The sequence below is a fragment of the Phoca vitulina genome, unplaced genomic scaffold, assembly GCF_004348235.1.
Source record: "Phoca vitulina isolate PV1807 unplaced genomic scaffold, GSC_HSeal_1.0 scaffold25, whole genome shotgun sequence".
In the NCBI taxonomy this organism is placed as follows: Eukaryota; Metazoa; Chordata; class Mammalia; order Carnivora; family Phocidae; genus Phoca; species Phoca vitulina.
In genome coordinates this window covers 30,344,915-30,360,891 of record NW_022589728.1, presented here as the reverse complement: position 1 = coordinate 30,360,891, position 15,977 = coordinate 30,344,915, and the positions used below count along the sequence as shown (strand labels likewise).

Below are 15,977 nucleotides of genomic sequence, written 5' to 3'. Positions count from 1 at the left end.
GGGGGGGCGTGTGGTTGTGTGTATGTGGGGGGCGTGTGGTTGTGTATGTGGGGGGCGTGTGGTTGTGTATGTGGGGGGGGCGTGGTTGTGTATGTGGGGGGGCGTGTGGTTGTGTGGGGGGGCGTGTGGTTGTGTGGGGGGGGCGTGTGGTTGTGTGTGGGGGGGGCGTGTGGTGTGTGTGTATGTGGGGGGGCGTGTAGTGTGTGTGTGTAATAAGGTATGTAAATCAATAACTATAATACCAAGAGGAAGAAAATAAGGGATGTATGATGGGAGAAACACCAATATGGCGCTATGGAGAGACGGAGGGAAAGACTCTCAGGAGGAATTGGAAACTGGCTTTTGAGTTGAGTTGAAGAACATAAGAAATGGATGGGATTGGGAAAGATGGAATTGAGACTGGCATATCATGAAGAAGAAACTGTGTGAGAAAACACCTGGAGACAGGAGAGGACTGGTTGGTTTAGGAGAGGGGGAGTTCTCCAGTTTAGTGGGCGTTCAGGATAAGTCCAAAGGCCCACTGTGGAGAGCTCTGGAGGCACAGCTGGGCCAGGGAGCATCTCTAATTTGCTAATGGACTACTCATGGTTATTGGGCAGCAGAGAGATTGACAGCAGTTGTGCTTAAAAAGAGGAATGGGCGGACTGCATACAGGAATGGTATTTGAAAAGCATGGAGGCCAATTAAAAGAATTTCAAAGAAGTCGAAGAAAGAGTGAGGGCAACTCGACTGTGGGCAGCAGGAATTCATGGGAGGGGGACAGATCCAACACCCCAACTCAGGACTTCGGCAATGATTAGAAAGAGTAGGAGCAGATTTGGGGTAAGTTCAGTTTAGGACACATTGAGCTTCAAGCAAGGGTAGGAAATTCATGTAGAGATGCCGGAGGGCAGTTGGGATAGCCCCTTACAGTTAGGAAAGGGAGATTTAGTAAAATGTGAGAGATTTTTGCAATGAGGTCTATAGGAGAATTTTTGCACTATACGAGAAGATGGGGTTGCAGAAAGGCAGAAGGAAGAGATTGGAGAGAATAGATGGTGGTTCATCAACTGTAAACACAATCTGGCTGGGGAGAAAAAATAAGTGTGCAATGAAGAAATTGCTGTACAGAATTAACTGGCAAACTTACCTTTACAGAACTGACTCCCCATACACAAAAGACTTAAACAGGGAAGAGCCATCCCTATGATCTTAATAAAGGTTGGATGATAGGCTAGTCCTCCTGATTTTTGGGGTTTCCTTGGGTTGTTTCTTGTGGTTATGTACTAACTGTCAGCCTGAAATAACTTTTCAGTTTTCTCCTTTTGGTTTGTTTTATTTACTAGCTCTTGTATAATAGGAGCAGACACCAGCAATTCCTCTTTAAAATACAAGCCTAAAGTGTAGGCTGAGCGAGAGATCCACCCTACAAGCTGTTCCTGCATCTAGTAATTTTTCCTGCTCTCCCTAGCGCTGGAAGGTGATCCCTGCTTCTTTACCAAGGGATTACCTGGGCATTGCTGCAACCTGAGGAAACATTTATTCAAGCCAGAAGCGCTCCAAATGGCAAGATTACTCTTTCAATATTTACCATTCTGCCCTGGGCAACTGAGACCAGAACGCTGCTGATTATTTTCAAACACAGGAAGAAAGGTTAATAGATTTGAATGATGGATATCATGCTCTTAAGTCACTTGGCAAAGTGGCAAATAATGGTGTAGGACATACAGCCATTGTGGGAATAACTACTATAAAATAAATAACTAATACCATGGAAATTGACCTGTTTATTACAGGCATAGGTTGTACTCACCACAGGTTCAGTAGCTCCTGAAGGGGCTGCTCCACCATCTCTCTCCGCCCTCCGCTCTCCACCGCAAAGCACTGATGGCTTTTAAAGGGGTATCCACTGGGCCCAGCATGAATGTTGCTTTGGCTTCTTCCTGTCTCCTCTAGCTGTAAAATTCAGGGGGGGAGGCAAATGAAAATCTGCTTAAAGATTTTAAGTCTTCTAAAGAACCAGATCTTATTCATTTTAGACTCCGTTTTCACCTACTCTTTAAGGAAATGGAGAGGACATCTAATTCCAAACTAATTCAAATCAGCCAACCGGTACAGGGTTGCTGTCTGTATTCTGGATTCTCGTGGAAGTAGTAGAGTCCCTTGGTGAGAAGGGCTTTGGAGTCAATTAGTCCCCAGTTCAGTTCTCAACTCATTGATTCCATTACCATGAAGCCATTTACCCACAGTATTCTGGAGAAGAGCTGTGGCAGGCTTTAGGCTCTGGGTTATGGTGAACAGACACAGTCTCTGCTCTCTGGAGCTTATCTGTTAGTTGGAGGAGACAGGCAATTAAAAAAAAAATGCTGTAATGAAAATCGAAGGAGGGCCACGAGGTTCAGAGTTCTTATGGGGTCAGAGGTGTTGCGTACCTCCCCCTATCTATGTGAGGTCTTGGGCAAATTTCTTAGCTCCTCAGTTTCCTGATAGAGTTGTTGGGAGGATTCAGTTAAATAACACAAATCACTAAGTCTGGTGTGCAGGAAACACAGTGAACACTATCTGATATTATTTTAAGCTCCCAGTGGCAGGATTTCGAATCATTTTGTTCACTCAGTGCCTAGAGCTGTGCCTGATGCATGGCAGGCATTTGATAATATTTTTCGGCTGAATAACTTTAATGAGGAAGAGAGTCATAATGGGGAAAAAAAGACACCAGTGGAGATAAAATTAAACAGTAAAAAGATTCATAGACTGCTTGATGGAGCCTTGGTAACTTGAATGTAACAAAGTGGAGCTTTTTAGGGAGAAACGAAGCCCCAAAACAGAGTGCTCAGAAATTGTAATTGTAACTAATCCTCAACTGAAGGAATCAGATACTTTCTTCTCTCTGTTTGTCCACCAGGGGGAGTATCCTACCCACACAAGTCAGCCTTTCCAACACCTCTGAATGTGCTGCTCTTTAAAACGGTAATGAGTTAATGGAACCAGTAGAGCCTGAGGCCACAGCCTGTTTTAATTTAAGTAAATAGTTAAAAAGTCTCAGACCAAATCAAGTGGTAGCCAGAACGATGAAAATGTGATTCAGGAGCACTGGGTGTTATACGCAAACAATGAATCATGGAACGCCTCATCAAAAACTAATGATGTAATGTATGGTGATTAACATAACATAATAAAATAAAATCTAAAAAAATGTGATTCAGATAGTCTTTTAAACTTTGAAAGGGTGTGTATCTGCTCATTTCTTAATCTTTGGGTATTCAAATTATGATGCTCTAAAAATCACTATGGATATATTTCCTTGATTAGTTTCGAAATCAAAGTTTGCCAATATTCATTTTTTTGCATATACTTTTTACGATTTTATTTTTGAATAATCTCTACACCCGATGTGGTGCTCTAACACACAACCCCAAGATCAAGAGTTGCACGCTCTACCAACTGAGCTAGCCAGGCACCCCTTTGCACATTTTCTTGCATACTCGATCCGGATAATTTGTGAATTATAATATTTTGCTTTTCTTTTTTTTATTATTATGTTATGTTAATTACCATACATTACATCATTAGTTTTTGATGGAGTGTTCCATGATTCATTGTTTGAGTATAACACCCAGTGCTCCATGCAGAACGTGCCCTCTTTAATACCCATCACCAGGCTAACCCATCCTCCCACCCCCCTCCCCTCTAGAACCCTCAGTTTGTTTTTCAGAGTCCATAGTCTCTCATGGTTCATCTCCCCCTCTGATTTCCCCCCCTTCATTTTACCCTTCCTGCTATCTTCTTCTTTTTTTTAACATATAATGTATTATTTGTTTCAGAGGTACAGATCTGTGATTCAACAGTCTTACACAATTCACAGCACTCACCATAGCATATACCCTCCCCAGTGTCTATCACCCAGCCACCCCATCCCTCCCATCCCCCACCACTCCACGAAATAAGTCAATCAGAGAAAGACATGTATCATATGACCTCACTGATATGAGGAACTCTTAATCTCAGGAAACAAACTGAGGGTTGCTGGAATATTTTGCTTTTTGTTAAAAGTTCCTTCTACCTCACATTCATGGGTGGAGTTTGTAAAGTGTAAATGGTCACTGTTAAACCAGTGTGGAACATATGTTGAAATGATGAGACAAGAAGCATAAATAGAGCAGTAATCTCCCACAGAGCCTGGTAATCCTCTAAGCTGGAGCGATTGTTGGTAAATGTGGCCTCTGCATGCTGCATGGATGAATCCCAGGTTCCTTCCTCAGGTGACAATTATGGGTCTTCCTGGAACTCTCAGGTATGACACGGTACTACTTAAATGAAAATTATCTTATCACAGTAAGAACAGTTTTAGAAATGCCTTTATTTTATTATATATGTATAAACAACAATGTTGTGTGGAGTTTTTCCTGTTGGTTAAAATTTCAGTGACTCAAAGCTATGAACAGAAGTCATTCTATGATTCAAATTCCAAACTCAAGGAGGCATCTGTGTGCGAGCCAGCTACCTCACCAAAGGTTAACTAGAGACATACCTGTAGGATCTGGCTCTCTCATCAAGGAGTACGATGCTGCTCAGAGGGGAGAAGGCAGACATCTTAGGAAGTGCAGTTTGCAGAGAGTCAGATGCTTTGCTCCTCCAAACCCAGAGAAGCAGAGGTGCCAAGAGAATCCTCATAAGGCTTGGCCTTGCCTGAAAGAAAATGGACACTTTCCCACTTAATTGGATGTCTGCTTAGTCAGGGACTTGTTGACTTGTCCCATTCTCCTTAAGCAGGGGGAAAGTTAACTGGAGTGACTTGGCATCACAGGGTTGCCAGGTAAGGAGGGGAGTCAGCGCTGTTTGGGGTTTCTGGGAGGTGAGGACGATGGGTGCCACAGGTCCTGCCTGGAGACAGCTGCTGAGAGAAGAGATTTAGGGCTATCGAGTTGCCAGGAAACCAAGCAAAAGCAGCAAAGAGGCATAGGCAGAGGAAGGGGACGTGAATGTCAGCTGGGGGTCAGCAGCAGAGGTGGCCACACTGAAGAATGAACCAGCAATGCCCGGGAAAGCTTGGAGAGCAGGTTGGAGCCACTGTCCACCCCTAATGACCACAGTCCAGCTTAGCAGCTGTGGTGGACCAGGGGAAACAACTGCAGCCTCCTAGTTAAGTAAGGAGATGGCTAGTCTTCGCAGGACCCTGGGGGGAGCCAGCAGCTAGACGAGGGTAAAGGGAAAGCTTCCCAAAGAGCAGACCATGCTCCCTCCCCCAAAGAAAAACACAGGAACTGCGTATTTGGATATAGCCAGTGCTGGGGTCACGGGGGAAAGCTTCTTTAAATGTGTAATTTAATTTTTAGAAATGAACAGAAATGAGTCTTTAAAAGATGAAACAAGACTTCTGTGATAACCAAAATTTGTTGGAAGTTATAAACTATGGCCCATAATCATGAAGGGACCCAATAACCAGTACACATACCATGTGTATGGAGGCAGCTACTAGAAGAAATCAAAATCACTTTATGTTCAAACCCCAACATTTTTTCCTAAAAACTGTCTACTTTAAACACATTTTAGGAAAAAAAAAAAAGGAAGATGGCATTCACTCAGGTTCAGTCAGGAATCGAGTACTGGCATGCTAAGACACACACCTGGGTTCTTGTGCCCCCAACCTTGGCGCCTTCCGTTATTACCTTGCCAACTGCATCTTGTTGGGTTCTCGTGAGTTATGGCTAAGAGCTCTGAGTGAGCCTCCCTTTGCATTCTTGTCTATTCACCGATACGATAAACGTGCTCTCTCAAATCTTTCCGAACCCAAGTCAGATGACCTACCTAAAATCCAGATCTTTGGGTCTGTGTTTAGCCACTTGCTGTAACACTTGGGCCAATGATGTAACCTCGTTTTCTCATTGACAAAATTCAGGGATGACTCTAGAGCCTTTTGACCCTTCTACTTAGTAAGGAAGAGTCTTATAAGACGCATTATCCTGAGATGTACAGCAAGGTAGAATTTTTAAAAAGTTCAAAATGTGTTTAAGTAGACTCATGGCTACCAGATGGGAGTGTAAAGAGTAATGTAGATAGAAAGAGAAGAGAAACATATGCAAAAATCTGGTTTTGGAAGTGACCAAGTTTCAGGACCGTTTGAGGAGAGACACGTTGTAATGAAGTGAAGGGTAGGAAGGCAATTAGGTAATGGGGGCTAAGGGCTTTACAGTCTGAGATTTTATAACCATATTAGAAAACAATGCCTTTGAGCTCTGAGAAGAAAAAGTAGGCAGGGAGGCTCAGGAGGGAGAGAAATAGTTTCCAAGGTTGGGAACTAAGTAGCAAAATGAGATTGATAGCTTAGGAGTGAGACAGAGCATTCACATGGTTTGATAAAATTAGCATTCAAGTAGAGAGGGTCTCCTGAAAACAGCCAGAAACGCAATAAAATCAACAACTGCTATAGCAATTTAGGGATTACAAACTATTCTAATACGGTCCTCAAACTGCCTTCAACAGACCCAAAGAGGGGGCCCAAAGAGGGGGTCAGAGGCCAAGGTTGGGGCAGGTCTCGAAACTTGGTTCATATGTCCAAAGAAGAGGACGTTAAAACTGATACGCTGAGCTTGCAAAACGCAATTTTCCTTCCCTCTCCTAAAACTCTTGGTAATCTTAAATACAATACATAGGACAAGGAGAAATAATTCAAAACATACAACTCACACACACACTGAAGTTCTGTGTTAGGGTAAGCGCCGGGGGGTTCAAAGGCACTGATAGGAAACACCCAACAGAGTTTTCCTGGGGGCTGGGGGCTGGGGATAACAGTATGCCTTCATGCATATGGAGAGGGCTGTGTTAGCAGAATTTACATGACACACAACTCACTGTCACTCCTTCAGAACGTCCATCTTTATTTCAGAGCGTGAGGAGCGTGTTTTTCAGGTACTCTGAGCCATCTTTGTCAGTGTTATTCTAGTCCCCGCTGTGGTTCATTGGGCTATTGCTATCTGAATCCTGACTATGTGTGGCGGGCTTTGTAGGTGTAGATAAATAAAGTTGTATTAGATAATAACCTGTATTCCTTTTCTGTGGCTGCTAGAGCAAATTCCCACAAACTAGGTGACTTAGAGCAAGAGGAATTTGTTCTCTCAGTTCCAGAGGCCAGAGTCTGAAATCAATGTCACTGGACCAACACCACAATGTCAGCAGGTGTATGCTCCTTCTGGTGGCTCTGGGGGAGAACCACTTCCTTGCCTCTTCCAGCTTCTGCTGGAATTCTGGCAGCTTCTGCTGGTGCTCAGGGGCTTGTGGCCCCATCACTCGAAACTCTGTCTTCACGTCACCTTCTCCTGTGTATGTGTGTGAGCATCTCCCATTGCCTCTCTCTTACAAGGACCTTGTGACGGCATGTAGCACTCCCTCGGTTAATCCAGAATAGCCTCCTATCTCAAGATCCTGAAATCACATCTGCAAAGTGTGTGTGCGCATGTGTGGATGTAGATAAATATCTTTTGCTAGTCAGTTAGCGTCCAGCTAACTGAGTGTCCTTAAGGGTCTAGATGTCCTTCTCAGAAGTGGAGAAGCATGGCCCTCAGCTGTTAACTATTGTTTGATGCCCACTGTCCCTCTATGTGCCTCAGCCCAGCACCTCAGGCCTGTTTCTCGTGTCTCCTGCCCTGTGGTGCCGTCACTTGGGTGGTGACTGAGAAGTCACAGCTCACTCACTCCCTCCTCTCCAAACAGGAAACTTCTCTAATTCTTAGTTGCTCGAACCCCAAAGTACACAGCAACACAGAGCCCAGCCCCAAGGCTCCCTTAATATGGTGAGTGGCTTTCTCTGGGTGCTGGACCCTTGACCTCTGAGGCTCTCTGGTGCCAGAAAGTCTGTAGTGACAGGATTTTAGGAGCCTCCCTCCCAGAGCTGCTCATGCTCCTCTGGTAAATAATCGTTCTTATCCTAGACACTGGAATGGTCCCCCATCAGGCAGGACGTTCACCGACCCCACTCAGGGAAACAACTGCTCATCTGCCAGGCCCTAGGAAAATCACCCAACTGTATTAAGGCTGCAAAATCAGTGGCCAAGAGCTCTGCAGCTTGGCTTCAGAATTATTATTGTGACTAAAGACTCAGCCCCCACTGGAAACAATTGTAGAATGAGTTCAATCATAAGCAATCTGGGCCTGCCATCAGAAAAGGCAAGCTCACACCAATATGTCTTTCTCTGGTGAGCCTGGACATGCCCAGCTTCTGAAGCTCCAAAATGAGAATTGATCCGACTAAAACAGACACTTTGAGATCGAATTCCTAGACTTCCGTTACTAAAGGTCTTCATTTTTTTCATTCCCTTCCTTGCTTGCTCACATTCTAGCAAAATCTATCATGGTACAAATGACACAACATTGTGGTGTAACGTACAACTGAGTCGAAGATGAAGAAGTGTACGTTTTATAATGAGAAAACCTACAAAGTGGCTACTGTGGGTGTGAATAATCTCCACATGACAAATCTCTTAGGGAGGATTTCAGAGAGAGTACACTGATTTTTTTGGGGACTGTTTGCATTGTTCCTAATTTTATTCCATCAGCTCTGCCAAACCTCATTTACTTTGCCACTTGGTGTGGCAGGTTGCTTGAGCCCAAGACTGGGAGTGAAGTTACATGTTCTATTCCAATCTCCCTTAGAGAGTGATCTACACTGCTAGAAAAGTCACAGACTCTTTTTTGTTTAGTCCTTCCCTCCATTAAATACACATTATAGTAAATTATTGATACAGGTCTCCTGAAAATGGAAAATGGAAGAGATCGGGGCTCCATGAAGGGTTTAGATTGTTTGAGAGCAATGTAATGCAACATATTACTTGTATTCAAAGCCATCATATTAATTGTAGACATAAAGATTGACTAATAAAATTATATTATTCTAAATAAAACCCAGTAAGGGGGATGGGAGAAATAGGTGATGGGGATTAAGGAGGGCACTTGTTGTGATGAGCCCTGTGTGTTTTATGGAAGTGTTGAATCACTAAATTCTACACCTGAAACTAATATTACCCTGTTAACTAACTGTAATGTAAACTAACTGTAGTTAACTAACTGTAATTTAAATAAAAACAAACAAAAAGAAGCATATTGGAAAAAAATAAAACATAGTAAAAAGAACATTATACTTTCACTGCAGGGATAAGGAAAAATGTAAATTTATGGGGGAAAATATGTGAAAAATATTGGGGTTTCCAAAATAATTAAATGACAGATTTCTTTTCTCTTTCAAGGACTCTTACATCTAATAACATTTTGGCTTATATAGGGAGTATAAATAAGCAAAAGGAATGCATTTGCTTTTGAAAATGAAATTAATCAGAGCTTGCCCGTTTTGCTTCTTCTCCTAATAAGTAGAAGGATCAAGGGGCACCTGGGTGGCTCAGTCAGTTAAGTGTCTGCTTTCAGCCTGGGTCATGATCTCAGGATCCTGAGCTAGGGTCCCGCATCAGGCTCCCTGCTCAGCGGGAAGCCTGCTTCTCTCTCTGCCTGCCACTCCCCCTGCTTGTGCGCTCTCTCTCTCTGACAAATAAATAAATGAAAACAATTTTTTAAAAGAAGGATCGAGAAGTCTTTATTGGTTCCTGATTTCCTCTCTATGAATGACTTAGCCTTTTCTTGCCCCATTCTACTATCACATATAACTTGTATTTCACAGCAGAGTTTAACAGCTTCAGTTCTGGGGTCAGTATCTCTGGGTTCAAATTCCAGATCTACCCTTCTTAGTTATATGGCCTTGGGCAAGTTCTTAACCCTTCTGGACTTCAGTACCTTCATCTATAAAGTGGGGATAATAATAGTACATCCCTTAGACTGTTGCAGTGCATATTAGTGCTCGGATCTTAGAAAGCTCTCAACAAATCTTAGCTACTAATATTACTTTCTTTTAATATATGACCTACTGTTTCTTGTGTTAGACTGATTTATGTTTGTTTCCATCTCTCCCACTAAGTTGTAAGAGGGGACTGTGTCTTCTTCACCTTTTTCTCTCTCCCATGTGTTTACTATAATGCATTATACATGGTAGATACCTGGTAAACATTTGTAGAATTGAATTATCTCAAGCGTTTGGAAAATCTAAGCACAAAATCCTATGAAGTTTCAAATGAAGTATCAGAAATCCAGTATATTGCAAAACCCTATTTTAAAGGGAAAAATATCACCTTAAAGACTACAGTTGAATCATTCCTCCCTCTTGCTGTCCTCAGGCTCAACCTTAAATCAGGTTTCACTCATCTGTTGTTTGTACTTTGGTCTCTAGACATTGCCTGTCAGCCCATCCTGTACCACTCACGACACCAGAGCTGATTCTCCCCGAGAGACTTACACCAAATCATGTCTTCCTGCATAACGTGTGGAGTGTTCCACACCAGTCCTCCACTTTGGTTCTTAGAACCCAAGAGTTATGACCTCTGAGCTCTCTTAGGACCCAGTTTCTATCTCATGTGAAACGGGATTTGTAAGGTTTAACTCCCATGAGTCTAATTCTACTGATCACATAAATAAATAATAAATCGTGTAATTCTGTTAAATGAGTTTGAAAGCCCTTCCGGCTACCCACTTTAAGCAGTAATATTTGCTAAGAGATTTTTTTTTATGTTCTCTGGAGGCATCTGGTTGAAACTCCTAAGCAACTGGAGCGGGTGAGGCATTGTAGTAACAATGGATTTGCTGCATAATACTTGGGTCTAAGAAATGTCACATTCCCTTATTTGTTCAAAATCAAATTATATCTGGTCCGGTTGTGAGCTTTATTTTTTTGATCCTAGTCAGGTTTGGGGAATTCTTTCCCCTTCCTGAGGGTCAAGCAGGAGGGTATTTTCACAATTAAGGGCATTAGGCAATAGGTGTTTTTGATCACAGTTAATGCTCCCCCCATCCAAGTTCTGCAGGTGGGCAGCTCCAGCCCCCTTCGGCTGAGTAGAGGCATAAGAGCCCATCTAAGCTGGCTCCTCCCTCATTCCTGGTATCCAACCCAGCCTTCATGTGTTTTTGTTGGCTTCCCCCATTAGAGTTCAGCATTTCTACTCAGGAAGAGACTTTGGGTCTCTACCACTCTTGAAAACCTATCCCTTCTCAGTCTCTCTGCTCCCATCCACCTCCTCTTGCCCTGGTCCTAGAGGTTTGCTCTAGGGCATCTTCCAGGCCAAGCTGTCAAAAAAAGGTCCTACTGTTTCTTCCCTGTGAATACCAGAAGCCTCTGGGATGAAACTGCTTAGGTAAAAAGCATAAGGAAGAGAGAAAAAGATTTGCACCCTGTTCTGAGTCTTACACTATAGGAAAAATAAGATCAAATTTAATATCTCTATAAATTATTCTGCTGTGTGTTTTACTAAAGTCCCTTGCCTTACTACATATTCTCTTTCAAGCCAAACTCAGAAATCTGGGCACAGAGGCCCGTTGCAAGGAGACAGTGGGGCAGGGTCAGCATAAGCAGGATTTGTACCCAGCGTGCATCTGGGGGAAGTTGACAGAATCTTGCTTTTCTGGGACAATAGAAACCTCCAAGGGACTAGACTGTGACCAATATCTGGATACTCAATGGGGAAACAGAACTTCTTCCATGGGGTGAGTCCTAAAACAACCAAGGGAGACTAGATTCTGGTCTTTCCTGCCTTTTTTGTGATAAGTCTATATTTTAGCCAACTTTAAATGTTTGTCTACTCGTATAGGGCCAACAAAGCAGTTCTTGAATAGATCAGTGCCCTTGGAATCCAAGGAACAGTTTTATGGGCTCATTTTGTTGATAATATATTCAGAGCAAAGATGTTAAGTTTTAAAGTCAATCATCACTATTTTGGCTTATGTTTAGGAGTTGCCATAAATTTAAAAAAGTAAACTAGAAATTATCTAAAGATATATAATTGTATTAGTTTCAATTTTAAGCATTAATACATTGAACTAATAAAGTAGCACCAAATTCAGGTTCTTAAAATTTTTCTTTTAAAAATTAAGCATACTAGGGGCGCCTGGGTGGCTCAGTCGTTAAGCGTCTGCCTTTGGCCCAGGTCATGATCTCAGGGTCCTGGGATCGAGCCGCGCATCGGGCTCCCTGCTCAGCTGGAAGCCTGCTTTTCCCTCTCCCACTCCCCCTGCTTGTGTTCCCTCTCTCGCTGTCTCTCTCTCTGTCAAATAAATAAATATAAAAAATCTTTAAAAAAAAAATCAAGCATACTAGGAGCACTGGGTGTTATACACAACTGATGAATTGTTGAACATTACATCTGAAATTAATGATGTACTATGTGTTGGCTAATTAAATTTAAATTTAAAAAATTAAGCATACTTATAATCAGAATCTTAGAATTTGCAAATATATTAATTCTAAGAATTAGGACCTAACTTGAGTATAACTGGGAATTTGGGTCAATCAAGCTATGCTCAAATATGCTTCTTTCTTTTTCAGGGTATGGAAAATGCTTTTTATGTTTTATTTTATTTTTTAAAAATTGAGGTTTAATTAACATATAATATTGTGTGAGTTTAAGATGTACAGTGTGTTGATTTGATACATTTATATATTGCAGTATGATTACCACTGTAACATTATCTGACACCTCCATCATGTCACATAATTAGTGTTTCTTTTTTTGTGGTGAGAACGTTTACAATCTAGTCTCTTAGCAACTTTGGAGTATATAATACAGTATTGTTGATTATGATCACAGTGCTGTGTGTTAGATTTCCAGAACTTATTTATCTCCTAACTGTAAGTTTGTACCCTGCGAGCAACATCTCCTCAATTCCTCCACCCCCTAGCCCTTGGCAGCCACCATTTTACTCTCTGTTTCTGTGAGTTTGGCTTTTTTAGACTCCACATATAAGGATATCATATGATATTTGTCTGTCTCTGTCTGACTTATCTCACTTAGCATAATGCCCTCAAGTTCTATCCCTGTTGTCACAAATGGCAGGACTTTCTTCTTTCCCAAGACTGTACAAGACATCCCCCACAACAGAGAATTATCCTGTCCAAATGTCAATAGCTCTGTTGCTGAGAACTCCTGGTGTTTACCAATGCTAGGGTTTGATCTAAGCCAGACAAAGTTATTTCCTTGACTTTAAAACAGCAGTTGCCAGAACAGAGCATTTGTGTGGCTACGACAACCTCAGGGAGAGTGATGTCAGCAGGTGCCAACAGAAGCCCCTCTGTGGCTGGAAAACTGACCTCAGTGCCATGATGTGAGGACATGGGAGGGAAGGAGGTGGAGGAATGGAAATGTGAGATGGTCATAGCCTTTTGAGAACACCTGTGGAGAAAGCTGAGAAATTTCTGGAGGAAATTGTAGTCTGAGCCCTGCATTCTTCTTCTTCTTCTTCTTTTTCTTCTTTTTTATTTATATATATATTTATTTATTTATTTTTTATTTTTTTAAAGATTTTATTTATTTATTTGACAGAGAGAGAGATAGTGAGAGCAGGAACACAAGCAGGGGGAGTGGGAGAGGGAGAAGCAGGCTCCTTGCCGAGCAGGGAGCCCGATGCGGGACTCGATCCCAGGACCCTGGGATCATGACCTGAGCCGAAGGCAGACGCTTAACGACTGAGCCACCCAGGCGCCCCTCTTCTTCTTTTTTAAATAAATTTTAAATCAGTGTGTTTATATCTCAGCCTTGTTTCAGAAGAGCACTCAATTTCCTTTTGTGAAATAGCTTCTAGGAAACAACTGTTACTCCAGGTTTTTCAGCCTATTAAAGAGAATAAATGAAATAAAATAGGCATTTCTATATTTTTCTTTAGGGTTAGAAGCCCATCTTTAGATTATTGTTGAAATATATTCAAATAGTTGACTTCATATTATCAAAGAAATTTCTCAAGAAATTCCACTTCTGTTCATTTGTCAAAGTCATCTCATATTTATCCTAATTCAAGATAACTCAATCAAAATGTATTTACGAACATGGTCATTAATAATATTAAAGTGTTTAAAGATCATTAGTAACATGCCAGTAAGAGTATAATATTTCACCTGAAAAATGCTTAACAGTTGCCAGACAAATGAGAATCAAGAATTAATTGCATCATAAATGACATTTGCTTTCAAAGAGATTTTTATTTGATGATTTTCTCAGGTCATATTTGTCAATCTAAATATTTTGTGTCTTGGCTAAGAAAATAAGGAAACAAATGAAAAACACATTTTTAATTTGAAAATCCTTCCTAGGGATTGTTTCTTTTTCCCCATTTTAGAAATTAGTCTTCAGTTTTTTAAACGATAGGATATATATCCAGAATATAGAAAGAACTCTTTTTTTTTTTAATATTTTATTTATTTATTTGAGAGAGAGAGAGCATGAGAGGGGGGAGGGTCAGAGGGAGAAGCAGACTCCCCACTGAGCAGGGAGCCCGATGCGGGACTCGATCCTGGGACTCCAGGATCATGACCTGAGCTGAAAGCAGTTGCTTAACCAACTGAGCCACCCAGGTGCCCCAGAGAGAACTCTTTAAACAATAGAAAAAAGGCAATCAATCCAAGCACAGATTGGACCAAAGATATTGCTAAAGAGGATAGACATATGGTGAATACACACAGGAAAAGATGTTCTATATTATTAGGCATTAGGGAAATGTAGATTAAAGTACCATATACCTATTAGAATGATTAAAATAAAAACTGCTGATAATACTAAGTACTGACAAGATGCAGCACAACTGAATCTCTCATACACTACTTGGAGAATGTAAATGGTAGAGCCACTCTGAAAAAGTTTGGCAGTTTCTTTAAAAGTTAAACATGGAGTTACCATCTGACTATATAATCACATTCCTGGGTATTTATCCTAGAGAAATGAAAATTTGTGTTCATATGAAAACCTATAGATAAATGTTCATAGCATCTTTATTTGCAATAGCTCCAAAATGGAGACAACCTAAATGTCTTTCAATGGGTGGCTGGATAAACAAACTGTGGTAATCCATACAATAGAACACTATTTAGCAATAAAAAAGAACAAATTATTAATAAGCAAATAACTGGATGAGTCTCAGGGACACTGTAATGAGTTTAAAAAGCCAATCTCAGAAAACTACATTCTGTATGATTCCATTTATATAACATTCTGGAAGTGACAAAGTTATAATTGTGAAGAATAAAGCAGTAGTTGCTAGGAATCGATTAGGATTGGGGGTGGGATGGGAAGGCAACTATAAAAGGGTAGCATGAAGCATACTTCTTGGTGGTGACAGAACAGCTCCATATCCTGTTAGTGTGTTTACATTAATCTGTACATATCATAAAATTTCATAGAACTATGCCACATAAAAAAGAATAGTGCAAAATTGTTAAAATCTGACTAAGTCTAGATTATCAATAGTATTGTACCAATATCAGTTTCTTGGCTTTTATAATGTTATGTAAGATGTTATCATTGGGGAAATCTGGGTGAAGTGTACATGGGAATGATCTGTATTATTTTTGAAATTTCTTGTAAATCTAAAATTGTTTCAAATAAAAAGTTGAAAAAAACCCCCAGGAGTTAATTCAAAATCTGGTTACACAATGACTTTGTCAATTGGTTCCCACACTCTTCTCCTACACACCTTCCTCTGACCTTAGAATTCTTCTCTAGGAAAGAATTAAAGAACTGTCTGGGGTGAATCAAGGCTCCTATGGTAGATATTATTAAGCTCTCTACATTTAGGAGCCTTCTGCCTATTCAGTCTAACATGGAGCTTTCCCTAGCGGGAAAATGAAATACATATGCAGCAGCAAAGAAAACCTACACCAGTTATCTTGAAATAGAAAACATAAAATATAAATATAAAAGAACAACCAAACATCACTATATATATAAAGAAAATCCACAGTTTAAAAGACCAAGAAAAAGAAATAGAAAGTAACTGGTAATTTAGAGAACAAAAGAAAAATTTGAATCTGTGAACTCTATTTCTTGTCCTTAAAGAGAAGTGAAATCAGAGAGGGAGATGAACCATGAGAGACTATGGACCCCGGGGGAAACAATCTCAGGGTTTCAGAGGGGGTGGGGGTAGGG

At 41.0% G+C, this 15,977-nt stretch overlaps 1 protein-coding gene across 3 annotated transcripts in view; it reads left to right on the top strand.

The window, feature by feature from the left end:
- IMPA1 (inositol monophosphatase 1) overlaps window positions 1-3,381 on the top strand; it is a 64,351-nt gene extending 60,970 nt beyond the window's left edge. For 2 of the 3 annotated variants that reach the window (XM_032421645.1, XM_032421643.1), the window contains exon 9: window positions 1,451-3,381. In XM_032421645.1, the coding sequence (XP_032277536.1) occupies window positions 1,451-1,608 (158 nt within the window). In that variant the 3' untranslated portion in view covers window positions 1,609-3,381. The remainder of the gene's footprint in view (window positions 1-1,450) is intronic. The other variant, XM_032421644.1, reaches the window with a different exon arrangement.
- Window positions 3,382-15,977: the final 12,596 nt, after the last annotated feature.